At 47.5% G+C, this 27,648-nt stretch overlaps 1 protein-coding gene across 3 annotated transcripts; it reads right to left on the bottom strand.

Annotated features, from left to right (window-relative positions):
• Positions 1-345: 345 nt before the first annotated feature.
• ATOX1 (antioxidant 1 copper chaperone) lies at positions 346-27,178 on the bottom strand. Of its 3 annotated transcripts, none has more exons than XM_028106639.2 (4): positions 27,061-27,178; positions 21,161-21,236; positions 17,968-18,136; positions 346-1,498 (listed from the first exon to the last, which is right to left on the bottom strand). In XM_028106639.2, the coding sequence occupies exons 1-3, from the start codon at positions 27,064-27,066 to the stop codon at positions 18,012-18,014; spliced, it is 207 nt and encodes a 68-aa protein (XP_027962440.1). In that variant the 5' UTR covers positions 27,067-27,178; the 3' UTR covers positions 346-1,498; positions 17,968-18,011. The 3 variants fall into 3 exon arrangements, with proteins under 3 accessions (XP_027962440.1, XP_087879617.1, XP_027962441.1); XM_088023491.1 differs by lacking the exon at positions 346-1,498 and adding an exon at positions 14,804-15,441; XM_028106640.2 differs by lacking the exon at positions 346-1,498 and adding an exon at positions 14,804-15,441 and having other exon boundaries at positions 21,161-21,233.
• Positions 27,179-27,648: the final 470 nt, after the last annotated feature.

Below are 27,648 nucleotides of genomic sequence, written 5' to 3'. Positions count from 1 at the left end.
GGATCATGACCTGAGCCGAAGGCAGACGCTTAACCCACCGAGCCACCCAGGCGCCCCGAGCTATTAAAATTTAATAGGAAAGAATTATGTAAGATGTAACCATTGTAGGACACTGGGTAAAGAATACATGGGACCTCTGAGTACTACTGTCTTTTTAACTTCTTGTGAATCGATGGCTAGTTCAAAATAAGAAGTGCTAAAGAGGTGGGTTTTTTTAGTTAATAGGAAGGAAGGAAGAAAGGAAGGAAGAGGCAAAAATCCACAGGTCCCACGTGTGGGGTTTTGCAGTTTCCTGGCAGTCAGGCAATAGGAATGAAGAGATGAAGGAATCTGACAGAACAGAAATGGAGTTTTGTACGGATTATTAATTAGATCCTTTTTAATGCTCTTAGAGATACAGAAGTAAAGATTATAGAGCTTCTAAAAATGACTTGTGACGGTGGGACTTTGTTTTCTTCCACTGGGACTCTGCACAGACTGGGCCATGTGAAGCTCTGGGATTTTCCAGGGTTATGCTCTTGACAGAAACAGGTCAGCGATGCTGATGGCCTTTCACTGTCCCAACCCCCCTGTCCTCTGAACGGGCTGCCCAGCATGCCCAACCCCCACCAACACTCCTCTCAGAAAGGTGGTCAGCCTAAGGACAAAAACAATACCTGTGGCCCCTGGGCCTTTCCAGAACCTTCTCAAAGATAAAGTCTCTCAGGCCCATTACCTCCTCCCATCATCCTTCCTTGGCCTCTTCCTGTGCTGGAGGACAAGGAGAAACCTGAAGAGTCAGGGTGAGCTAAACGGCTCAGGTCTCCACAGCAACTCCATGGTGCTCCAAGTCCTGAAAGCTTCCTGTTGTCCATTAGGCCGGACAATTCCTCAGCTCCTTTGCCCAGGGGAAAAGTGAGTGATAACAGGCAGAAAGGCCCTGGGGCTGTGGTGCCCCTGTATACAACATAGAAACCTGTCACAGAGGGGGACCTGCGGCAGGCGTTCAGGCAAGGTCCAGAGACAGTCCAGAGATGGGGGAGGTCGTGAGATGTGTCCCCACACCTAAGGTCAGGACATTTGCAGATCCTGATGCTCCATTTGGTCACCTTTGCAGTGTTGGAGGATGGCTCATACAGACAGCGTAGGACATACAGGACAGGCGCTCGGGGTAAATTTGAGGGCCGGGCTCTTGTTCTGCTGGAAAGTTTGGCATCCACATCTCAGGGCATGTTACTCCCTGTGCTGAGACATCTTGAATTAGACATCAAACTGCTGCTGACGGAGCACAAACTGGGGGCAAAGGGGGTCTGAACGGATGTGATACCCGAGTGGTGATGAAGTGCTTCTGCTCCATAGTAGTCTGTCCTCCTCACTCCAAGACCATTAGTGGAAGGCAGTCGTTCTTAGCATAGAGGTCAAAGAGCAGGCTCTGCAGGTGCACTGTCTAGGTTCAAATTCTGATCCAACACCAAGGAACAGTGAGGCCTTGGGCAAATTGAGGTTGCAGTTTCCTGGTCTATAAAATGACCAAAAAAGAAAAAAAAATTGAACCTATCTCTCAGGGTTTTCATGAGGATTAAATGAGATCTTGCATGTGATGTGCTTAGCCCACAGGCTGGCACATAGGACATGTACATTAAATTAAAGCTATTATAATTAGTGGTGGTGAAAAGCATCCGGACAAGTCAGTACGTGGCCCTGCCCTGCTATAAGTTGCTGGTGACCTCAGATAATCTTCTCAACCTCTCTGGATCCGTGCCTCTTCCTCTGAAAATAAGAGTTGAACCAAAGCTAGGCCCTTCTATTATAAAGATCTCTGAAAATCTGCAGGAAGTCTGAGCCACTCGCAGCTAATTCACAGCTAATTCACAGGCAATTTCAATGCCTCAGTAAACTACACCACCTCTGGGGAAGCAGCTGAATGACAGGGTGCTTTTCAAGATATTTGGCCAGGGTGTGATGACTCAGAAGAAACAATGAGGACAATTCTCAGTCCTGAAGGTAACGAGAAGTCCCCTGCCAGTCCCCAGAGAGAAAGCCCTTCATAAGCTCATGGAAGGGGGGCAGGGCTTTCATAGAATTCTAGGATGTCAAAGCTGGAAAAGCTCTTAGGGAGTTTCTCGTTCAGGGGGTTTTAAGCTGCGTTCTGTGAGTGCTTCTACAGTACCATAAACTACTAATATTCATCTCATTTTGTATACCTCAAGCTATATTTACAACTATGCCTGAAAAACAGCAAAGACACCCACATTAGTCACCCATTAATTTTTTTTGAAATCCTCTTGCTTTATTTATTTATTTTTTATTAAAGATTTTATTTATTTATTTGACAGAAGACACAGCGAGAGAGGGAACGCAAGCAGGGGGAGTGGGAGAGGGAGGGAGAAGCAGGCTTCCCGCGGAGCAGGGAGCCCGATGTGGGGCTCCATCCCAGGACGCCAGGATCATGACCTGAGCCGAAGGCAGACGCTTAACGACTGAGCCACTCAGGCGCCCCATTCACCCATTAATTTTAACACATCAGAATAATCCATTAATATATTGTGGCAGATTCTGCTGGTGGTCCCCTAAATCTACTCTTTCATTTTTACCTTTGCTGTGGAAATTACAGTTGGGCGGGTCCATGGCCACTCAGATTAAAGACTACATTCCCCAACCTCCCTAGCAGCTAGGTAAGGCTTTGTCATTAAGGTTTGGTCATGGGATGTAAGCAGAGGTTGTGAGTGCTACTTCTAGAGGTTAAAGTGAGAGGGTATGCCCTTCTTCTCATCCCCCTTCTTGCTGGATCTAACGTGGACATGATGGTGGAGGTCAGTCAGCCACCTCGGGCTCTGAATTGGAAGTTTTGTGTTGAAGATGGTGGACAAAAGAGAGAGGGAGCCTTGGGTCCTTGATGATCACTGAGCTCATCCCTGTTCACCTGAGTGCCTTGGGCGGCTCACCCCAGACTTCATTTACCTGAAGGAAACATAAACCTCTATCTTGTTAAGCCACTTTTATTTTGGAGTTTGTGCCTCTTGCAGCTAGACCTAACTGACACAGTTGTGTTCTCAGTGATTGACTTTATAACATATTAGTAATATTTTTATAGTTCACTGAAAGATTCTAAGGAAAACACCTCTTGTAACTCCCACTCAGGTCAAGAAGTTCGCAGCCACCCAGAAATTTGTAACTCCCCCTCAGGTCAGGAAATGTGCAGTCCTCTGTGTGCCTTGACCCAATGACAACACACTACTTGCTCTTAAAAGCATCTCTATCCTGACTTTTATAGTAAACACTTCCACAATATAATGATGTAATATTACCTTAAAAACACTTTGGTTAAAGAGCACTTTTATCTGTTTTAGATGGGATGACTCTTAAGGCTTTGACAGACGTCTTCCTCTGATCAGAAAGTTAGAAAATGATTGAAATAGTCTGACCACCTCATCCTACAGAGGAAGAATGTAAGGCTCGGGGAAAGGAAAAGCTTTCTAGTATCAATCAGCAAATTAGTGGCAGAGCAAACTAAGACTCAAGTTCTCTCTGACTCTTTAGCATTTCATTTTCTAGTTCTTTCCAGGAGAAAGGACCCCAGATACAAGGTACCAACCTTATCCAGTGACTCAAGGATGGGAAAGAATGGCCAACAAAGCCTCTGTTACAGGACATTCCATCCTCCAACACCAAATCTGGCTCTTTCCACATAGATCTCAGGGCAGAGAGGTTGCTAAGGACCTTGGCAATGGTTCTTCCCAGATGGCTTTGCCTTTTAACCTAACAAAATGCACCAGCAAAGGTCACGGAGGAGTCACAGACGGAGGCCACACAATGGAGATGATAATGAAGTGGGGCATCTCTCCCCTGGTGCTGTGTGTGCTGAGCCTGACACAGAAGCCCCAGAGATCACTGTGGTGAAGTATGATGCTGAATCTCTGGGACCAGAAGAACTGAGAGGTAGAGATGCAGGCGGAAGCAAGCCCAAGCTCTTCTGCCATATTCAGTCAACTGTCTTCACAAGCGCGCGGCTGCTCCTAACTCAGTTCCAGAGGAATCGCTCACGCTCATGAAAGTCAATTATTTTTTATTTTCATTTTTATTTTTTTTAAAGATTTTATTTATTTATTTGAGAGAGAGAATGAGATATATATAGAGAGAGCATGAGGGTCAGAGGGAGAAGCACACTCCCTGCTGAGCAGGAAGCCCGATGAGGGACTCGATCCCGGGACTCCAGGATCATGACCTGAGCAGAAGGCAGTTGCTCAACCAACTGAGCCACCCAGGCGCCCAAAGTCAATTATTTTTTTAAAAAGATGCCCATCACACTTTTTTGTAGGACACGGCAGAACCCGATAGTTCTCACTGGCCAGATTCCGTAGCCCCCTCTGTCCCGGAGTTTTGGATGGTTTACAGGTAGGCCTGTTGGCTTCTGCCTTTTCCTATGGACTAGAATTAGCAAACACCATTTAGTAAAGATGTTACTATGTGTTCCCTGAGGGGGCAGGGGATATTCCAAGGACACAACGTTTAGGAAACAATGTATACTTCATCTTCCTTTTAAAGAGTCAGGAAGTACAGTGTCAGCATAGTGAAGGCTCTGAGAATCCCCACAGTGAAGAATTTTGCTTGATTTTGACTGACTTGCCATTTCCTGAACTTTTTTGACTTTTGAATCTGGTGTTTCACTAGTAGCATCCTGCCTAGGACATTCTGGCAAGTGATGCTGCAGCCCCTTTGAAGGATAAAGGATGCACTGATACACATGAATCACACACACCCCATGACTAGAAAATCACCTTTCTGGCTCAGGTAGCCCATCTCTCTGGAAAAGTACTGAATTATCCCCTACTCCGTAAAACTCCATTCCTTATAGCCCCAAAAAGAAATTGTGGAACTGACCTAATCCTGCCCAGTCTGGGGTGGGATCCCGGGGGATGGCTGGCTGGGCCTTGCCGCCTGGCACCGGCCTTGTTGTACCAAGAAGCCTGGCCAGCCGGCAGCCACCCAGTGTGAGTCTGGGCTTGTTTTCCCTTCCTCTCCCTGCTCTTTTTGGAACACAGCTGAATGGCTCCAGTCTCCCAGCCCTACTCCTGGCCAACACTGGACCCCTCGAAGTCTGGCCAACTCCTCTCCCACTGCCCTTGCTAAACACCCCCCTCCACGCTGTGAAGCACAGCATTGGGCTGTTTTTCTCCCTTATGCACCCCAGGAAGCCTCTCCTGTGCCTGGGCTTCTTTCCCAGACCTTGGCTGCCAACCCATTTTAAACTCATGCTTAGCCCAGTCAGTCACCTGAAGAAAAAGCGACTCGCAGAGAGCCCAAGATGAAAGAGTCTTTAATCATGTGGCTTTTTGAGTTTTGTTTTTGGCAGGAAAGCCTTATTTTCAAAACAAACTATCATGCGGAATTTACCAGTTTATAGAACAAATAAGCAAGGACATTTGTGGAAGACTTGTTTGTTCCAGCAAAACTCTAGAAACAAAATGTCCATTAGTAGCAAGCAGGCTTAGTAAAGTTATGGTACAGTCATACCCCAGAATACTACACAGCCACCTAAAAGCGTGAGGCAACCCCCAACACTAGCAAACGTCCTAGGAAAATCCATATTTTGGATGGACAATATTTGGCTAATGATTTCATTTTAGGACAAAAGTGAAGAGGGGTTTCCGGGACACAGAACTTTAAGTGATAAGATTGAGAAAAATCCCTGGCAAAAAGATGAGTTGGTCACCCTACACTTAACAGAAATTAAGACTTTGTTTTAGAAAGAAAAGATACAAGTATATTTGTATATTTGTAAATTCACAAATGAAATTGAACCAGTATTTATACTATAAATACAGAGGCAAAACTGTGTGGACTGATAGGAAATACAAAACCATCTCAAGATATAGTAATAAGTAAGAAAAAAAACGCAAGGTACAAAGATCAAGTGTGCTCTCGTTTTGTAAGTTTTCTCCCTCTCTTTTTTCCCCTAAAGGTCAGAGTCAGGGAGCAGTGGGAGATTTATTCATGTAATAAAGTGAAGCTTGTGACTTCTTATCTACTTGTGTACCATATCATAAGAAAATGGCTGGTCTGGGGGCGCCTGGGTGGCTCAGTTGGTTAAGCGTCTGCCTTCGGCTCAGGTCCTGATCCTGGGGTCCTGGGGGCGAGCCCTGCATCGGGCTCCCTGCTCGGCCGGGAGCCTGCTTCTCCCTCTGCCTCTGCCTGTCGCTCTGTCTGCTTGTGCTCTCTCTCTCTCTGTCAAATAAATAAATCTTTAAAAAAGAAAAAAAAAGAAAATGGCTGGACTGAGTTTCACCAAATTCTAAGGACACGTTTGGGATGGTCTGACTTAAAATATGGGTTGTTTGGCATATGAAAACTTCATTCTAAGGAGCCTGAGGAGGACACTTCAAAGAGATAAGCCATCATTCTCCAGAGAAGCTGATCCTAGTTAATAAGAGAGGCCCGCATAATCATCAATTGGGAAAGACACACAATATGGGTTCAGGTCCACTGACAGAGAAAACAAAGAGTGGTTTATAGTGAGTGTCCAAAATAAAGGATCACAAGGTAGACTTTCCAAACGGAAGGCCTCATTGTGCAGGCCTGCTACCCACATGGGTGAGTAGAATCAGACATCTAAATATGTTAGGATGTAGATGTGTGTATCCAGATGTGTAAGGATGTAGGTGTGTGTATCCAGATGTGTTAGGCTGTAGTCATGTGTGTAGGTATGCTTCCGAGTCGAGCAGCTCTTCTGGTTATTAAAGCTCGCATTTCCATACCCCTGAAATTAATAATACACTATATGTTAACTAACTTGAATTTAAATTAAAAAAAAAAAAAGAAAAAGCAGGGAGCCTGGGTGGCTCAGTCGTTAAGCGTCTGCCTTCGGCTCAGGTCATGATCCCAGGGTCCTGGGATCGAGCCCTGCATCAGGCTCCCTGCTCTGCGGGAAGCCTGCTTCTCCCTCTCCCACTCCCCCTGCTTGTGTTCCCTGTCTCACTGTCTCTCTCTGTCAAATAAATAAATTAAAAATCTTTTAAAAAAATCTATTAAAAAAAAAGAAAAAGCTTATATTTTGCAGACTACCCCTGAAAGATAAATATGAAATTGGTAATAATCAGTGTCTCTGTGATGAGGAGGATCACAGATATAAAATGAACAGGTACTTATTTTTCATTGCATAGCCTTTTGAACTGTTGGCAATATTTTCCATTTTTATATAGCAAGTGCTTTTTCTTTTATGAAATATTTCAATGTACAAAAAAGATATAGAGGATAATAAAGTTAATATTTTTGTGTTGGAGCACCTGGGTGGCTCAGTTGGTTAAGTGTCCAACTCTTGATCTCAGCTCAGGTCTCAGGGTTGTGAGCCCTATGTTGGTCTCCATGAAGCCTGCTTAAAAAAACAAAAAACAGGGGCGCCTGAGTGGCTCAGTTGGTTAAGCGTCTGCCTTCGGCTCAGGTCAAGCCCTGTGTTGGGCTCCCCACTCAGCGGGAAGCCTGCTTCTCCCTCTCCCTCTGCTGTTCCCCCCTACTCTCTCTCACTCTGTCAAATAAATAAATAAAATCTTATTTAAAAAACAAACAAACAAACAAAAACCTTTGTATCTACATGCAGGCTTGACAAATCTTAACATTTTACCATATGTGGTTGTACTAGAAAACCCTACCGCTCCCTTCTTGTGTCTTTCTCCTCTCCTCACACAGAACACTTTGGACACTTCTGGTCATCAGATGTGTGGGGTGTTCTGTTTTTTGGTTTTTGTTTTCCCCCACAGCAAGCAATTCTGTGACACCAGCTGAGTGTCCTACAATGTGACTCAATTCTGACATTATCTATATGAAGATAGTGTCAGATCCCACAGGTGAAAGGCTCAGTCCCACAAGACTCCCCCTACTTAAATGCCAGTCCCAAGCAGATCTGTGGCAGACCCCTAGGCAACCTTCAACTTCTATTTGACTTGGCTATAAATTGGAGGTTCTCATTACTCCCTCCCCTTTGGATATGGTTATTTACTACAACAGGGAACTCAGGGAAAAACTTACGTTTACCAGTTTATTAAAGAATATGATAAAGGATGCATCTGAAGAGCCAGATGAAGAGATACATAGGGAGAGGCCTGGGAGAGTCCCAAGCACAGGTGCTTCTGTCCCTGTGGAGTTGGGGTGCACCACTTTCCAGTACATGGATGTGTGCACCAGCCTGGAAGCTCTTTAAACCCCAACTCTTTCAGATTTTCTACATGGATGATCACTCATCTGCAAATAAAGACAATTTTATTTCTTCCTTCCCAAACTGTGTACCTTTTTTTCCTTTTCTTGCCTTATAGCATTATCAAGAACTTCCTGTACAATGTTGAAAAGCAGTGGTGAGAGAGGACATCCTAATCTTGGACCTGATCTTCTCTAAGTTTCTCACTATTAGGTGGGATGTTTGCTATAGGTTTTTTGTAGATATTATTTATTAAGTGAGGGTGTTCCCCTCTGTTCTAATTTACTGACAGTTTCTATCATAAGTGGGTGTTGGGTCTCGTCAAATGTTTTTTCTGCATCTACTGATATGATCATGTGGTTTTTCTTTTTTAGCTTATTGATATGTTGGATTACATTAAGTGATTTTCAAATGTTGAACCGGGCTTGCATACTTAGAATAAATCCCTCTTGGTTACGATTTCTAATTCTTTTTATTTTTTTTAAAGATTTTATTTATTTATTTGACAGAGAGAGACACAGTGAAAGAGGAAACACAAGCAGGGGGAGTGGGAGAGAGAGATGCAAGCTTCCCACGGAGCAGGGAGCCCGATGTGGGGCTCAATCCCAGGACCCTGGGATCATGACCTGAGCAGAAGGCAGATGCTTAATGACTGAGCCACCCAGGCGCCCCTTGTAATTCTTTTTAGACATCATTGGCTTTGATTTGCTAGTATTTTTTTTTTAAAGATTTTATTTATTTATTTGACAGAGAGAGACACAGCGAGAGAAGGAACACAAGCAGCAGGGGTGGGAGAGGGAGAAGCAGGCTTCCTGCCAACCAGGGAGCCCAATGCGGGGCTCGATCCCAGGACCCCGGGATCATGACCTGAGCCGAAGGCAGACGCTTAACGACTGAGCCACCCAGGCGCCCCTTGTAATTCTTTTTAGACATCATTGGCTTCGATTTGCTAGTATTTTGTTGAGGAGTTTTGCATCTGTGTTCATAAGAGATATTGGTCCATAGATTTTTCCTTGTAATGTCTGTCTGGTCTTGGTTTTGGGTATTGCTGGCCTTATAGTATGAATTAGTATTCCTTCTGTTTTCATCCTCTAAGAGAGATTGTAGAGAACTGGTATAATTTCTTCCTTAAGCGTTTGGTAGAACAACTAGTTAATTTTAATAAATAAGGGGAGTAGTCTTGGTAGAAAGATGCCCCCACCGTCTGCTACTCTCTTTTTCCTGAGGTACCTGCATGGAACCTTAGATTTCCATTGAACACAGCTCGAAATCACTGATCTAGATCATGAATCAACAGATTTTTCTATAGAGGGCAAGATAGTAAACATTTTAGGCTTTGTGGGTCATATGGTGTCTGTTGCAACTCTTCAACTCGGCCAGTGCTGTGCAGAAGCAGCCCCAGATAACAGACATGAGAGATAAAGGCGTGGCCATGCAGAATTTAGTGGAAGCAGGCTACATAAAAATACTAATAAGATGGTTAATGCTCGTTGAATGCCTACTACACACTAGCCGCTGTAGTAAATGATCTACCTGGATTATCTTAATTCTCAGAACTGCCCTGTGATATAAATGCAATGATCTCTAATTTATGGATGGGGAAACCATTTTTGTTTTTTTATATATACAGTTGACCGTGAACAGCATGGGGGTCAGGACACCGACCCTCTGCGTGCCCCGACCCCCTGCACAGCTGAAAAATCTTCGTATAACTTTTTTTGTTAAGATTTATTTATTTTAGAGAAAGTACACGGCGGGGAGGGGCAGAGGGAGAGAGAAATTCAAGGAGGCTCTGTGCTGAGCGTGGAGCCTGATGCAGGGCTTGATCCCACGACCCCGAGATCAGACCAGAGCTGAAACCAAGAGTCCCACTCTCAACTGATTGTGCCACCCAGGCACCCCGAAAATCTTCGTATAACCTTTGACTCTCCAAAAACTTAACTACTAATAGCCTGCTGTTGACCGGAAGGCTTCACCTTTCCCTCTAGCCCTTCCATCTCAATGGCTTTTCTGGCCTCTCTAATTACCAGGAACATAGAGGGAACCACATCTTCTGTTTAGAGCAAAAAAGGAGTTAGATACCCACAAATGACTGCCTGGGTGAGGGCTATTTCCAAATTGGATCCTGGGAGGGGCAGTGTCAGGGCCAGGTCTGCTGGTGGGTGTGGCCTGAATGGGCAGGCCCGGTCCTTTTACAGAGTGGAGAGTGGTAGGAATCAGGGATATGTCCTCAAAAATGTGAATTTTGAGATGCATTGATTGACCATCTACCACACGCTGAGCACTCTGTATCACCTGTGGATTAGGTGCCACCTGCCCAGATGAAGAGAGATGGAGTTAACTTGCCCAGGTTCCCTCTGTTTGAGGGACTTGTCTAGCTCTTTCCATGCTGAGCCAGGGACCATGTGGGCTGGCATAGGATCGGTGGGGGTCCAGAACCGCTTGGCCTTTTCCATGTTTTCTCGGCTCCCACTATCAGGAAGGCATCAACAAAGAGGCTAGTGACCAGATGGTCCGTTAACTCCAGCTCTGTCCCTGAGCAAAGGCTGAGGAGGGAATTTGGGATACTCCTCGTGAGGTAGGCCAGGGAGGGGTGATAGGCATAGGGAAGGAAAAGCATGTTCTGCCTCTGAGGAGCCACCACAGGGAAGGGCTAGACTGATGCCCCACATGGGGCCCCAGTCATGAAAACTGCCAGAGGCATAAGGATGGGTTTGACACCAGATCCTTCCCTCACAGAGCTGTCCAGGGCAGAGCAAGCTGCTAGTGATGCTCCCTATTAGGGATGGTGTGCAAGTCAAGCCCTGGGTCCACCCATCAGAGGGAGGGGACGTGGATGTTGGGTTGCATGACCAACTAGGTCTACTCCTTCCCTAGGATCCTGCGATGGTGAGGATAGCCAAACTGAGTACCCTTTGTGTGTGTGCATTACTCACTTCACTCTAAGAAAAAGGTATTGTTATTATTCCTATTTTATGGATGAGAAAACTGAGATCCTGGGCAGTTAAGCAGCTTGCCCAAGTTCACACAGTTGGTGAACAGCCAGACTGGGGCTGAACCCGTTTGCGGAGCCTGTGTTCTTATCCAAGATCCAGCCTGCTTCTAGCTGTCTGGGGATCTACCATAAAGGGTCAGGATGCTAGGAACCTCCGATGAGCAGACCCAGGGGAGACAGATCCTTATTTCCAGGGACTTTGATATTTCAAGGCCTTCATGAGATTTGCAGACCTCCCCCATCTTAGGTAGATTAGGAAACTCATCTTGTCCACTTAAACTAAGTAGCCACAGGCCCTAAGGACATGGAAATCTAAAATCAGCTCTGACAGACACTCCCTAGAAATTGCAGGCTTGAGGTTTTTAGGCGACTGGCACTAATTAAAGGAGAACACAAGAGAGGACCGCGACCCCAACTGCTCACACCCATAGGGTGCAATGCTGAGATTCCGTTTTTCACTTTTTTTAGTCTGCCACGGCCAAAAGAGGGAGATCCGATGTTTTCCCAAATTTCAGTTTTCAAACTTCAAATTGTATAATGGTGGAACTTCTTGTTCAAACAAAAAGCTTCATTTGTGGAACGCTGTCAGCAAGCATTTGGCATGCGATGATCTTAAGGTTCACAACAGCCACATGGGATAGGTACTATTGTGACCCCCATTTTACAGGTGAGGAAATTGAGTTGCACAAAAGAATCAGTAGCTTTCCCAAGTTACCACGGTTAGTAGGTGGTGAAGGAAGAATTTGAATCCAGAGCTGCTGAAGTCCAGAGGATATAGGCCTGGGCTAAAGGAGAAAGCCAAGCTGATAGAACCATCACCTGAGCTGCCTTGGTTTGAGTCTGGGTGTGTCGGGTTGGAAGCGTCCAGCCCACTGAGACTCTCCCTTGTGCACTGCAGAGCCCTTGGGGAACCATGCCAGTACCGGAGAGCAGTATAAAACACTGGAAACAACTCAAAATGTCCATCAACAGGTGAATGAATAACCACTCATGGCTTGTGGTACAGCCATACAGTGGAATACTTACTACTCGATGATAAAGAGACACGAATTGTTGTACCCATTAATAACAGATGAACTTCAAAATAATCATGTTGAATGGGAAGAAACAGGCAAAAAATGAGTATATACTGTATGATTGCACTTATAACATTTAAACTCATTGTGACAGCAGGATGGTAGTTGCTTGGGGTGGAGGGAGGGGTAGAAAGGATTACCAAGGGACCTGAGGAAATTTTCTGAGGTGATCTAGTCACTATCTTGATTGGGGTGATCATTTCATGAGTGTTTGTTTGTGTCTCAAAAAATCATACCTTGGGGCACCTGGGTGGCTCAGTTGTTAAGCATCTGCCTTCGGCTCAGGTCATGATCCCAGGGTCCTGGGATCCAGCCCCGCATCAGGCTCCCTGCTCCTCCCTCTCTCACTCCCCCTGCTTGTGTTCCCTCTCTCGCTGTGTCTATCTTTGTCAAATAAATAAATAAAATCTTAAAAAAAAATCATACCTTAAAATGAGTGCAATTTATTGAATGGAAAGAATCATACCTCAATAAAGCTGTTAAAAAAAAACCTGAAAAATAAAATCTTGTATTTAACAGGAGGTCAGGACAGAAGGTGACTAGCTTAAGCTCACTCAGCACGTTAAGGGGCTCCCTCTGGGGCCCACACCACCATGGGGGACACAGCCTCACTCACGTCCAGCCCCCAGGCTCTACCTCCAGCCCCTTGAGGGGCAGAGGTCTTCTCTGAAGCTATGGGCTCTGTCAGCACTGGACAAACCAAGGCTTTGGCCACAGGATGGATGGTTGACAGAGGCAAAGTGGCTGGGAGCTTTACCCCATCAGTCCCAGAAACAATGACAATGACAGTTACTGGGACCACCCCAGAGGTCACTCTAGGCTGCTGTACTCACCACCAGGGATCTTTGACAAAAATATAAGCCTGCTGAAAGGATTAGACCAGGCAATCTCCTCCTCTGAAAGATTAACCCAACAAACATCTACTGCATACCTACCATGCACCAGGGTCTGTCCTCGCCCACTGTCTCATGGGGACCAGATAGGATGGAATGACATTAACGTAAGGGCACGACACACAATGAACACCCTCCAAACGGTACCTATTACACAGCCATCAAATATTCCCTCGGTGCCTGTTCTATGCTTGCCCTGATGCTGGAGGACAGGAAAGACATGGGGACAAAGAGCTTTGTCCCAACCCTGAAGCTGTGGGATCAATGCTGTGAGGGTCAGGAGAAGAAATAAATTACTTCCAGTTGTGGAGAGGTTTCATGGAAGCTGTGGTATGTAAGGGAGGGAAAGGAATTTCTACATGGAGACAGGGTGGTGGTGGGGAGGAAGGCGGAGAACATTCCAGTTACAGGGGGGCAGCACGACCCAAAGCCTGATACCTAGGGGACCCGGGAGCGGTTTGGCTGCAGCGAGGGCTGGGTCAGGCGTTGGAGGAGGCCCTGAGCAGTACGTGGACACATCGGCTCCCCACTCCCACCCCCACAGAAGCCCGCACTCTGCTGGCTGATCTCACTCTGTGGGCGGCCAACTGCGCTGCTGACAGGCGGGACAGCTTCCCAGCCCCTCTGGAGCCTCAAGGAACAGAACCAAGGTCCTCAGCTGGAAACGCGGATGGGGGGCGGGGGGCTGGGGAAGAACTCCTCCCAGGCCCACTCGTCCCAAGCAGCGCCAGTGCCTCAATCCTGGGGCGTTCTCAATGGGCCAGCCAGCCTGAACCAGGTCTCCTGGGAGGCTCCAAAAAAGGAAAAACCCTCAGGTTCATCCACCCAGAACTCACGGGACCGGTCTTAAACTTCTCCTGATGGTCCAACCCAAAGGACACTGCCATCTGGTGGCCAAGAAGGCCAGCTACCATGAGGGTTGGGAGCGTCCCTGTGCTGAGGACCACAAAAGCAGAAATGGTTGAGAGTTCATAATCTCATAAGGGGACCAAAATTAATGCTAGCACACAGCTTAGAGTTGAAACAAAGTCTTACTTCTGGCCACCAAGCTCCCTGAGGTGCAGGCATTATCCACATGCAGAGGAGGAAACTCCTTCTGGGGACATGAGGGGACGGATCTAAGGTCACAGCTGGGTCACAGCTGCAGAGCTGGGTCGCATCCGAGCCCAGCAGTGCTGGTCCCCCATCAGTGCCCCATAAATGGCTAAAGCGATTCTCAACGTGGGGTACCCAAAACCCTTTCAGAAGGTAAAGGGGGTAAAAATGATTTTCATGAGATGCCTTTTCCTTTCACTTACAATCATACAGTGAAATTTTCCAGAATCTAAAGATGTGCAATGGCTTCATCTAGTCCCAATGGTTAATGGGATATGGGCTCGTGTATTTTTGCATTTCAAAAATTTAATTTCTAATAAGGCATAACCTACATAAGCAAAAGCTCTTTGAGATACACAATAATAATCTTTAAGAGTGTAAGAGGGTCCTAAGACAATAAAAGTTTGAGAACTTCTGGTTTAAAAAAATATATAGTTAATAAAATAAAGCTACACACAGTAAAACATTCCCTTTGTTTTGACATAACTGAATGAACTCTGTGAGACACTAATTTTTAGGCTGACTGGAATCCTAACTGCCATTTCTATAGACTTATGATTAATGGAATACACACAAATGAGTGAATAAAGAATGTTTATTGTCTAACTGGTAAGCACCACTTGAAGTGATTTACACATATCACCTCTAATCCACACGGCTGCCATCTGTAGTAGATGCTATTACTACATTTTATGCCTGTACACACCGAGAAATTAAGTGGCCCAGCTGGGAGGTACTGGAGCATGGACTCTATCCCAGGCAGTCTGTCTACAAGCCTCTACCCACTTTTCTAACTGCTGTAAGATTTAACATCCCTTCAATGCAATGCACCTGATGACAGAAGTCTTTCAAAATATTGAAAACAAAGGGGATCACCCATCTGGCCCAACATCTTCACTCTGTAGATGGGAAAAGTGAAGTGCAGAGAGGGGAAATAACTTGCCGAAGATCACAGAGCAAAGAATCACAGTCTGTCAGGCGTGGTGCTCCCAGTGGGGAGCCCTTAGAACTCCAACCCCAGTAAGCACTGTAATTACTCCTTCAGAGCATGTGAGCAAGTAATATCCAGACACTGCAAGAGACAACACCTCCAACAAAAGCGGCTCAACTTTATTGCAGGGAAGCTAGGGAGAAGCAGGGCAAGTGAGGGTCACTACCATCGCTGAGCAGGACTGCCAGGCCCCTGGTCTGTCGGGAAGGCAGGAGATCAGTGTCCTGGAAGAGATGAGAAGTTAGGTGGAAGGAAAGCACCATCTGCTGTGCGCATGAAGGCATTGCAAAAGCAGCAGAGGTTCACTAAGGGCCAGTTGTGGGAGGTTAAGTGGGAAACCCAGGTGCTGGAGCAGAACGAGCACCGCAGGATTCAGCCCTGCATGCCCCTCCCACCAAGTCTGTAATAGTCGGGTTGGCTGGAAACCATTAATCTCGCCAAAGCCAATCTCCGCCAAAGCCAATCTCCGCCAAAGCCAAACTCCGCCAACGCCTTCTCCTGGGGAACCTCCGGGGCTGCTGGGATGGTAGGTTCTCCCTGTCCTATTTCAATTCACACTGGGAAGACAATGAACAAAATCACCAGCAAACAAATCTGCTGATGAACAGACAGTTGAAGTGACTTTATGACCCAGAAACACTCTCTGAGTCCCAAACCTGGCTTCAAATGCGTCACTGGGGAGCATCTTAAAACAGACAGAGACAGATGCTGCAGGGATGTGGGGCGGGGGGGAGCTTGCTTGATAGGTAAGAATCACCAAGTGCTGTGCATCTGAGTCTGCAAAAGCCTTTTCATACTACACGTTGCTTGCTGACATGCTTGCCCAGATAAAATTAGCTGGTATCAAAATCTGCTTCAAAATAATGGCCATAGATGAAAAAGAACAATGATGGCAATGACTTATCAGTGGATCTGGGTAATGGGTACACAGGGATTCATTTTACTACTTGTATGTTTAAAACTTCCATAATAAAAAAAAGCTAAGATAAATTAATTAAAAACTATGAGAATTACTCAGCCATAGAAAGGAATAAAGTGCTGATCCGTGGTACAGCTGGATGAATCCTGAAAACATTATGCTAAGTGGAATTGTATGGTTCCTTTTAAATGAACCATCCAGAAGAGGCAAATCGAAAGGCCAAATGCAGATTAGCGGCTCCCAGGGGCTGGGAGACGGGGCAGTGGAGAGTGATCACTTAATGGGTTTGGGGCGTTTTTCTGGGGTGATAAAAGCTTTGAAACCAGAGTTGCACAACATTGTGAATGCAGTGAATCCACTAAATGGTACACTTTAATTGTGTTATGTGAATTTCACCTCAATAAATTTAAAAACTACTATGAGAAGAACACACATCAAGTTACCCATGGTTTACAACTGGCAGGAGTTGAACAAGATTCAAATGCTCGGGCCAGGAATCTCCAAAGTGAGGGGTCTATGTTGGGGCTCCCCCATGTGGTTCGCCTACTCAGGAAGTTCTGGCTCTTCCCTCCTTCCATCCTGTCTTGTCAGAGCACTTTTATCAACCACAATCTTATAAACTGACACGGAGGCCCCGTACGAAACAGGGCAACCAGGGATAGATGGAGGGGCCCGGAGTGCCACCCATCATTCTCCTCCAAAACTCCTCAGGGTTCAGGAACCATGTGATCAACACTGATCCATAGCATGGTGGAAACATATCTTCTCTTTGAGGATCATCCTTCATTTTCAGAGGGATTTCCTAGTAACCTCCCCCCACCAACGGCAGGAAAACAGGATAGAGGTTGTGGCCCCACTTTAGAAATGAAAGGCCTGAGTCTCCAGAATGTAAGAAGTATTCAAAGTCACAGTGTGAAATGAGGACATCATTATTCATCCTGGGCTCATTCCTGACCGTGGGCTGTGTCCGTGGACAGAAAGGGAATGAGGAAAACAGATGCATCTGACATGATTTGCATGTGATGTCACCCCCTACACAGGACACAGCCACAGCCCACCCGTCAGCCGTAGCTGGCCTCTGCCTGGGGAGCTCTCGTGGGCCCACACACAGGGACAAGGCCATCGGCCACAACAGAACTCCCATTCAGGATGCCTTTCATCTTGCCTCTGCCACTCGCCTGTGTGGGGCTTGGGTTAAGTCCCCTCCCCTCTCCAGGCCTCATGTTTCTCAGTGGCACTGAGCCCTGATCCACAGCAGGGATGTGGCAGTCACTATAATTCAAGCATGACAAGGGCAATGACAGCCAGGAAGGGAAGGATTCTGTGCCGTGAAGGATTCTGGAGCAGGGTACAGAGGGAAGGAGCGCTGGATCAGTCAGTGAGGTCTGTCCTGGTTCCACAGCGAATGGTTCAGCACAGTGCCACACTTACGTGCCTCTCTGGATTGTGGACATTTAAAGGGGACATCCAGCTTGGACATGAGGATTGCTTTTGTACCAATCGGGGCACAGAGCATGCTCAGGAAGCGGACAGCACTTCCGAGTGGGGAGAGAAGCGCCAAGTTGAATTAACTTACCTGGTCAGGGCACAGAAGCATGATGCCCAGGGCATAGGGTCCTCTTGGATGGGACAGTTTATCAAAGCATTGCCCAGGCTCTACGCTCTATACTTAACCCCTGCTGATCACGAGATGCACTCCCCAAATCATAAAAGGGACCGTGGGAGACATAACAGTGCTCTGTGTACTCTCAGGGGGCTGTAAGGATTCCCGGAATGTGGGATTTGCATTAGATAATGAAGTATTTTGTACAAGGGCTGGGGCTTTACCCACCTGCTCCCTTTGGTCCATCTTGGGCCCAGGGGTCCGGGCCCTCGCTACTTGGGGCCAAGGTAGGAAACAGCCTTTCCTGTTTTCTCCAGGGTCTCCAGCAGAATGTCCACGCTGTGCTCAGAGTTGATGCAAACCTTCTTGTTGGGCAGGTCAATGTCAAACTCAACTCCTGCAGGAAAAGGAAGTGAGGTGTGTGGGGAGGAAGCAGAGACCCTCCCTGTCAGAGCCAGAGAGTTCAGGCTCTAGAATTCTTATTCACAACCACCTTCCCCTTTCCTCCATGCCAGGGATCAGCAAACTCTTCCCATAAAGGGCCAGAGTCATGTTTTAGGCATCAGGGGCCACACGGACTCAGGTGCATTTTCGTCTCTCTCTGTGTATTGCTTTTACACCCCTTTAAAAATGAAAAACCATTCTCAGCTGTACAAAAACAGCCTGTGGGCTAGATTTGGCCCACAGACAATAGTTTGCCAATCCCTGCTCGAGGCTGGGGCTTCTTTTAGGTTTTTTCTTCTTCTTTTTTTTTTTTAAGATTTTATTTATTTATTTGAGAGAGAGAGAATGAGAGAGAAAGCATGAGGGGGGGAGGGCCAGAGGGAGCAGACTCCCCGCCGAGCAGGGAGCCCGATGTGGGACTCGATCCCAGGACTCCAGAATCATGACCTGAGCCGAAGGCAGTCACTTAACCAACTGAGCCACCCAGGAACCCAAGTTTTTTCTTCTTTTTAATTTCAAAAGTAATTAATACAGACACACCATTGGGAAAAAAAAAAAGCAAACATTTCTGAATAAAACTAGAAAGTGGAAGGCCTCCAGAAGTCACTATAAACAGCATGGCATCTACCCAGTCTTTCTCCCAGACAGACAAGTGAAAAGTAATTCCCCCAAATGGCATTGTACTCTATAAACACATCTTGCTATATTTCACTTTCCAATGTCCAGGGGATCTTGCCATCTCAGTATATATAGACTTACATCATCCTCTTTTTTTTTTTTTAACGCATTTTTTTTCAATCTGGCTCCATCTATCTTTATTTTTTTTTAAAGATTTTATTTATTTATTTGAGAGAGAGAATGAGAGAGAGAGAGAGAGAAAGAGAGAGAGAGAGATAGAGAGAGAGCATGAGGGGGGGAGGGTCAGAGGGAGAAGCAGACTCCCTGCTGAGCAGGGAGCCCGATGTGGGACTCAATCCCGGGACTCCAGGATCATGACCTGAGCCGAAGGCAGTCGCCCAACCATCTGAGCCACCCAGGCGCCCCACATCATCCTCTTTTTAACAGCTACACTGCATTCCACAGTGTGGACGCCCCGTACATCTACTCAGTCCCCTGCTGCAATGCTACAGTGAACATACTTGAACATATAAAACTTGTGAAAATATTTCTATACCATGAATTTATGGAATGGAAACAGGGGAGCAACAGACTGGCACATTTTAAATGTTGATATTGTAAAACCACCCTCCTAAAGGGCTTTGTCAATTTCAAGCCACCCTCCCTTCCCCTAAGAACAGTCCATGGGAATACCTAGAATGTATCTTGTTGAGAAAATGGAATGCAGAGGGAAAGCCCCTGATAGGTTCTAGGCCTGACTTCACCACTGACTTGTTGGATGACTACAGGTGGGTCCTGCCCCTTCTAGGCCTGTTTCCCCATCTGTACATGAAGGAATTCAGGGTGGCCAGCCCTTATGGTCTCTCCGATTCATATATGCCATTAGCTGTGATTCCTCAGGCCAGCACTGCTCATCTAAGGCTCCAACTAATCCTCCTGACTTCAAGAGGCCACCCAAGTGGGGACAGTAGTCAAAGATGGGGAGAAACCCATCCAAGTTCAAAGGGAGATCCCCAAACATCAAACAGTCTTAAAAAAGTCCAGGGCACAGGATTTAGTCATAATGTCTGCAATTTATACCTAAGGATACTGAGGGAGAAAAAAATGTAACGTGTCCTTGCTCCACACTGGATTTTTGTGTTTTGGTTCAGAAGTGTCTCCCTCCTCTTTGGAACAAATATTTTGGTAGCATCATAGAGCTGGAAGAAACTCTGGGATCATCTAACCCAGTGGGTTTCAAACTGTGCTCCTTGCAGCCCAGATTCCTGGCCAGGTGTCCTCAAGCCGTCAAGAGTGAAAGCAGGCCCACCCTCACCCTTCACTTCATCTGGAACGTGCCATGTCACACTGGAGGGGCTTTCAAGCAGAGTTTCACTCTTTCAGGATCCACAGCAGAAGCTGACAGAGGCTGACACGTCCACACACAGCTAGGGTGGCCCTAGTCACACGGCAAGTCAGCAACCAGGTTTTTCCTCCTGCCTCAGACTCTTTCAAATTAAGATTCCAGTTTCCAGGACTAGAAACCAGCCATTGACTCACTTTGGGCAAGTGCCTTCCCCTCCCGGGCTCTGGTGTCAACATCCCCATTCCACAGACGGAAAGGCCAACTCAGAGGAATGCTCCAAGTGCTAATGGGATCACATCCACGTGGAAGCCCTTCGAAATCTGGGTATTATTTGGGTTTTAAACGTGAAAATCTTAGAAGACGGACTGCCCAGCACTACCAGAACTCTGACCACAGCTCAGTCATTACCTCATGGACCCCCAGGGCCAGACCCCAGCCCTCTTTGGGCCTCAGTTTCCCCAGCTGAGAACCAAAGGGGCTGGATGAGAATAACGGTTTTCTACATATGTCCAGAAGAAGGGCTTTAGGACTTCTGCATGTGACTTGAGTCAAAGTCCATTTTTAAAAAATATTACAATTTTGTAAACGTTAATAGAAAATGACACTCCAATGTATCGTCTGCAAAATGATCACACCGAAGATCACCAACATGTCAACTAGTGCTGCCAGGGCCATGAGCTGGACGATGTGGCCAAATCCCAGCTCCGCCACTTTTACTGTGAGATCTCAGCAAAGTCACTCAACTCCTCTGAACTTCAGTTCCTCCTGCTTATAATGGAGACAGTCTAAGGAGCCACCTAAATGGCTCTGGTGAGGAACAGATGATTCGGTCCGCACAAAGCCACCAAGCAGAGTACTGGGCACATGCTAAGTAAGTACTCAATACATTTTAGTCGTTCTGTTATTATCGGCTTCAACTCAAGCCTCTCCAGCTCCGTGGCTGCATGCATTTGAACGCAATTTAAGGGCACCGGCCTCCCCCACCTCACCCCTACCCGCGGGCCGCTCACTCACCTCCCAGTTTGTTCAGCACCCGGCTGACGGCATTTGAGCAGCCTTCACAGGTCATGTCCACGGAGAACTCGTGCTTCTAAAACAAAGGGGACCGTAAGCCAGTCCTGCGGCACGACCCACACCCCCCACCAGCATGCAGGCCCACCCAGGGGCCAAGACAGAGCGCAGAGAGACAGGGCCAGGCTGGCTGTCATCAGACTCACCAGCAGCCTGTTTCTGAGCCCCACTCTATTAGACTGTAAAGTGGAATTAAGAAAGGGTTCCTCCATCTCACAGGCTGTTGTACTGAATGAGATAATCCCTACAAATCCTTCAGCAGTGTCTAGCACACGATGAGTAGAATCATCTGGGAAGCTAGTTTAAAGTCTTACCTTCAAAATCTTGGTTCTTGAGACCACCGACAACTCTGACATAGGTGGGCCCATGGCCTCCGAGCAATGCTGATCTGGTGGTCTTATTTATACATCACACCATCATCTGCATTAGAATCACCCAAGAACTTGCAAAAACTATTCTGATCAACGAGTGTGGGCTGGGGCGTCTATCGTGGCTAATAAGCATCTCTGGTATTCTGATACATGGAGATCACTGTGCTCACTCACGTGCCTCACGGTTCAAGGCAGCACCTGAGTCCTGGGAAGGGATTTGCCTGGACTCCCAGTGGGTTGAAGGCTGGACCAGTAAGGGCACCCAGACTCCTCGACTCTTCATATGGGCTCAACATCCTATAGTCTCCAAGGGCCTGAAGGCAAGCTTTGTTCAGTTCACTGCTGCGACCCGATCCTTGAACAGCACCTGGCACACAGTAGGTGCTTACTACATTTTGTTGAGTGAGCAGATGATTGACACAGCTGGTTGAGGACCTCTGGGTCCTTCCTTTGCTTTCAGACAAAATCTACTATACCAATACATCTTCTATTTTAAAATCTCTGGAAATAAGCCCGGCCTCAGTTCCCAGCTCTGACACTTACAAGCTGTACCACCACGAGTAAGTTATTTAACTCTTCTTGCCCTGGTTTCTACATCTGAAAATTGGGTATGAGAGTCCCTTCTCCAGGTTAGTGAATGGGACAATCATTTTAAGAGTGGGAGCCAGCCTGCAAGTTGGCCCCAGTGACCTCCACCTCCTGAGTATTTATGCCCTTGAGAAGTCCCCTTCCACAATGTCTCAGGGTTGGTCTGTGTCTGGCAGAATATGGCTGAAGTGATGTTATGTGACTTCTGAGGCCAGGTCACGAAAGACACTGGGGCTTCTTCCTTGCTCTCTTTCTGGAGGAAGCTGGCTGAGACGTCTTAAAGACCCTCAAGCAACCCTATGGAGAGGTGCTCATGGCGAGCAACTGAGTGTCCAGCCAACAGCTATGTGAGGGAGCCATTGTGGAAGCAGACGCTCCTTCAGATGACTACAGCCCGGCCGACATCTTCATGCATCTTTATCAGAGACCCCGTGCCTGGGACACCCCACAGAGCTACCCCCAGATTCCCGACTCTCAGAAACTAAGAATTAACAAACGTTTACCCTTTTCAACCACTGAGGTTTGGGGTCATTCCTCAGGAGCAAAAGGTAACTAAAACATTAAGAGGTTGGCGCCTAGTAGTCTCCACTGGGTGAAAAATTAGCTGCTGTGTTATTATTAGTTTTTTCCACAGCTCTCTTTTCCTTCACTTCAAAAAACAATGACTACATGTTTATGGAGCATTCCAAAGTACTTTTTTTTAAAGATTTTATTTATTTATTTGAGAGAGAGAAAGAGGGAGAGAGTTCGTGAGCTGAGTGGGTGCAGGAGCAGAGGGAGAAGGAGAAGCAGACTCCCCGCTGAGCAGGGGCAGGCAGACGCTTAACTGACTGGGCCACCCAGGCGCCCAAGCATTCCAAAATATTTCAAATTTGCTACCTCAGTTGGAATTCTGGACATATCAGTGTTTCTCGCTGGAAGACCTCAGGCAAAAATCCCTGTGCCTTTAAAAAAAAAAAAAAAAATCCTGTGCCTTAAGGGCCCCAGTCACCTTATCTTACCAAAAAGGTATTAGCCAACTCAAGTTTTCTCAACCTCAGTGCACAGAAGACTCACTCGAGGACTTGAGGACATGCAACTCTGCAAGCAGTTGCCTCTATCGCTCTGAGGCTCTGGGCTGGGCCCTGGGACTCTCTCCATTTTTAACCCACTGGGGAGTCACAGAGAGGCAGGCTACACACCTAGAAAAACCGGACTAATGGCTTCTCAAGCTCTTTCCAAGTCTCATAATATGTTTGGGTTTGGCTTCGATCATCATTCCATCCAGGGGAAACTAAGACCAAGAGTTAAGAGTTTGGCTTTCCACTATTTTACTGAGGCCAAATCTGCAAAACCTGCCTTAAAGAAAACAGTTTTTCTTTTCTTCTAGTTAAACACCTCTGATTCCTTTAGCTTGTATGACTACTTAACAACAACCACAACAAATTCTGGAAAACAGGATTTGTAGCAAGTATTCCAAAATCTTGTCTTTAAGGTGTGGTCCTCAGACCAATAGTATCAGCGTGACCCGGGAGCTTGCAAAATGCAAAATCTTAGGCCCCACCCTAGGCCTCCTGAATCAGAATCCTCATTTTAACAAGAAACCCTGGCTGGCTCAGTCCGAGAAGCGTGCAACTCTTTATCTTGGGGTCTTGAGTTCGAGCCCCAGGTTGGGTGGAGCGATTGCTTAAAAATAAAAACTAAAACAAACAAACAAACAAAAAACAACTCCAAGACACCCAGTTTATTCCTGCCCACATTACAGTTTGAGATGCTGTTCTAGAATGTGAACTGGCAAACTACAGCCAGACTCTGAGCTGGTTTTATAAAGTTTTACTGGAACACTGCTAAGCCCGTTGGCTTACTTTCACACTGGAATGGCAGAGTTGAGTTGTTAAGGGACCAGATGGTTCGTGAAGCCTAAAGCATTTCAAGTATTCACCTGGCCATTTAAGAAAAAGTGTGCCGACTCCTGCTCTAGAATGACCAACAGACAATCCAGATTTGTCAATGGTTTGCACCTGGATACCCACCCAAAGACTTAAAGGGTCTGCAAGACCGACATAAGACCTAAATCTACCGAGTGCCCCTGTGCGCCAAATGCTCTGTACACAGAATCTCAGTTCTCACTCGGCTTGGGAAGGGAGCTAGAGACCCTATTTTACTCCAGAGGAAACTGACGCTCCCAGGGGTTCACGGAGCTGCCCACAGTCATGGGGCGAGTCTGTGCCGCGGCTGGGATGCGAACCCAGGCCTTCCTGGCTCCAGGGACGCTTTGCTAGTGAGGAGCTGCCAACAGCACTGCCAGGTGCCATCCTGTTACCCTGACTCTCAGCAGGAGCTCTGGGAGTGGGACAGCTGGTGAAGAGGAACAAGTGTATGCTGCCCAAGAACCTCAAGTCAACAGACAGTGAAGCTTTCCGCTGCTACCTACAGAGCACGGGTCCCCTTTCATCCTCCACAGTACGGAGGTCAGAAGCCAGGAGGCGGCTTCTGGGTGGCCAATGTTACAAGCCTGTGCTCTTTCCCTCTACTCGGACTTGCACAAGTCCATTTGGGGGTGGTAGAAAATCTACTTAAAGGACAGAGTAATCCATTCTTTACAGAGAATCCCAAGGCCAGCCCCCTATTGCCTCAGCCCCTCAGATGGGCCTGTCACCTCTAAGGTCCTTTAAAGCAATGAAAAAGTCCAGTAAACTGTAAAATTCTTTAGCAGAATCTCAGAACTGGAAGGGCAGAAATTGCAGTGGAGTCACCTTGTCCAGCCCTCCCAGAAAGGAAGTCTTTCTCAAATATCCAGGATATTTAGTCTTTGAACACAACGTCGATTAGGAGTTTACAAATACTAATATTTGAATGAGGACTACATGCCAGGCATTGTTCTAAACACTTTGCACACATTACCCTGTTTAATCATCACAAGGTCCCCATGAGATGGCCATTATTATCCTTTTCTGACAGACAAGGGAGCTGAGATTCAGAGGTTAGGTCACTCACTCAGGGTGACACAGCTAGTGAGGAACAGAGCCCAGCCTGAAAATATCTTCAAAGTCTAAACTCCTAACCACTGTGGTCCTTGTTAAAATGGGGTTAACACTTGTCTGCCTCTAGTTCTACCCTACTTGTCCTAGGCTGACATAAGAGCTACCATTTCTTGGGGACTGGCTATGCTACGTATTTTACTGGCATTTTTCCAGGTACTACTAACAATAGTCCCCTGAGATCAGATTTTATCCCCATTTTACAGATGAGGAAATAAAGGCAGAGAGGTAAAGCGGCTTGCCCAAGGTCACCCAGCTGACAAGCAAGGGCACAGGTTTTTTCAAAGAGCCTTCTGAGATTCCAAGTTTTTGTCTGAGAAACCTCTCATGCTGCTCATCTTGTGATATGGTGCCAAGTGCCCTCTTCACTCTGACCATCTGCTCTGGAGGGTCTTTTGTCTGTCAAAATCTCCAGAAGTGAACACAGACTATAGAGTGATACTCAAGCTGGCCTTCCTTCACTGCCATCCTCTACAAAAACCTGGTCCCAGGGTGATTAATGCTGTCGTCTTATTGCCATAGGCAATTTGCTCAAGTAGGAGCGCTGATAACATCAGGTTCTTTGTCTGTACTTTGTGCTGTCTGAGGATTTGTCTCAAGGCACCTGGCAAGACCCAACGGAAATGACACCTGAGATGTTTGTGACTTGGTCCAGGGGGCCTCTGGCTTATCTGCCAGCTCCCCAAAGCTAGGCTGATAAGACATGGGGCATCTGTGGGACACCTCTGGGTATCTACTTAAAGCAGAGCCATAAACTAGGCACCCTGGGGGAAACTGCTAAATACCACATGACCCCAACCAGGATCTACAGGATGTACTTGAGATCACAGCATACTCTCAATCCGGTATAACTACTTTTGTCTGGCATTTATTTCCCAAGTGGTCAGGCCAGGAGAGACTGGGAGCCTGAAGATAAGGGGCTAAATCCTGGCTCCACCCAATGCCTAAAGGAGGCCTCCAGTAAGTTACTGGGCTTTTTCTCTTTTTATCTGCCAAAGTCCTTGATTTGTTATCTACAAGATGAGACCCTGAGCAACCACGTATGTGCATGAAGACTGATGAGTGGCAAAGGCGCCCAAGCCCTACTCATTCCTCCCCAAACTCTGAGCAACTGGCAATTTTCAAGCAGAGGGAGAGAGAGGGAGAAGCAGGCTCCCTGAGCAAGGAGCCCATCCTGACCCAGGCCCAAGGCAGCCGCTTAACCGACTGAGCCACCCAGGCGTCCCTCAACTGGCAATTTTTGAGCAGGTCCCTTAACCTCTCATGGGCTCATGGGTTCAGGTTCAGAAAGTGATCGGTAGGAAAGGTTAAAAGCACTGTTGTCTCCATTCAGTGTCGCCCAGGGCTCAAATGAAAATGGGCGAGTGGGCAGGTGGTAGGAAAGAAAACCACGAATCTCTGAAAACCTGCACCGCCCAGGAGGCAATAGCCACCCCACCTCCTCCCCCACTCCCCCTTTCAAGCCAGCTCCGCAGACAGTGGCAAACAGGGGTAAGGCGCAGGGACTAGACGTCCCAGTTCCAGCTCGCCACCTGCTTCCTGGGTGATCTCGGCGACTCTGCCCCTCCCTGGGTCTCAGTTTCCCCGTCTATGCAGGGAAGGGTTGGGCTTGTAACACCTAGAGGCCTTGCAGCTCCGATGTTCTGAGGCCTGACTCCTACATAAAACCCCTTTCGGATCAGATTTTCTAGAGGGTCGCAGAAGCTGCAAGTAGATGGGGAGGGAGGGAAGGAGTGAGAAGAGAGGCAAAAGCTCCGGCGGCGGCCTGAGCCCTTGCAGAGTAACGTGTGGCCGATCGGCGGTGCAGCCGAGGCGCAAGCCGGGGACCCGGGCCTGCGCGGGGCGGGAGCGAGCAGGCACTCACCGGCATGACTGTGGATTTGGTGGCGGTGGCGGTGGCGGTGGCGGTGGCGGTGGCGGTGGCGGCGGCGGCGGCTGCAGCTGCGGGAGCGACGTTTCTGCCGGCTCGGAGAGCTCGGGCGGCTGTGCTTCCGGGGCTGGGCGCCGGGAAGAGCCGCCCCTCCCGCCAGGCCCCGCCCCCACCCGGCCCGCCGGCAGTTAGGCCCTGCCCCCTGGCCCCGCGGACGTAGAGCCGCCGGACCGCCGTTGGCAGCCCCGCCTCCTTCCGGTGGGCGGGGCCGGAGACCCCATTCGCCTGCAGCCGGCTGGGCCCGCCTCCAACGCCTGCTGGTCATTTTTCGGCCACCTGCTCCGTGTCAGGTATGTATTAGGGGCTGGGAATGCAAGGGCCCCGCAGTGAAGACGACAGACTCTGCCCCTCCCTAAAGGGACGATCAATTTACTGCTGTAAATGAGTTCCAACCGTGAGCAAGCACAGTGCTACGTATCCAAGATGCACTACTGAAAAGGATATGGCCCAGTCGGGAGCCAAGGGAGCAGGCGGTGAAAACGCAGTGTTAGACGGGCTGTATCATGGGAGCTGAGAGAGGAT

The sequence above is a fragment of the Eumetopias jubatus genome, unplaced genomic scaffold (assembly GCF_037043125.1).
Source record: "Eumetopias jubatus isolate StellerSeaLion01/CBP00866 unplaced genomic scaffold, mEumJub1_p1.0 scaffold_5, whole genome shotgun sequence".
Taxonomy (NCBI): Eukaryota; Metazoa; Chordata; class Mammalia; order Carnivora; family Otariidae; genus Eumetopias; species Eumetopias jubatus.
The sequence above is the reverse complement of the archived record's forward strand: the minus strand, read 5'-3'. Positions and strand labels throughout refer to the sequence as shown.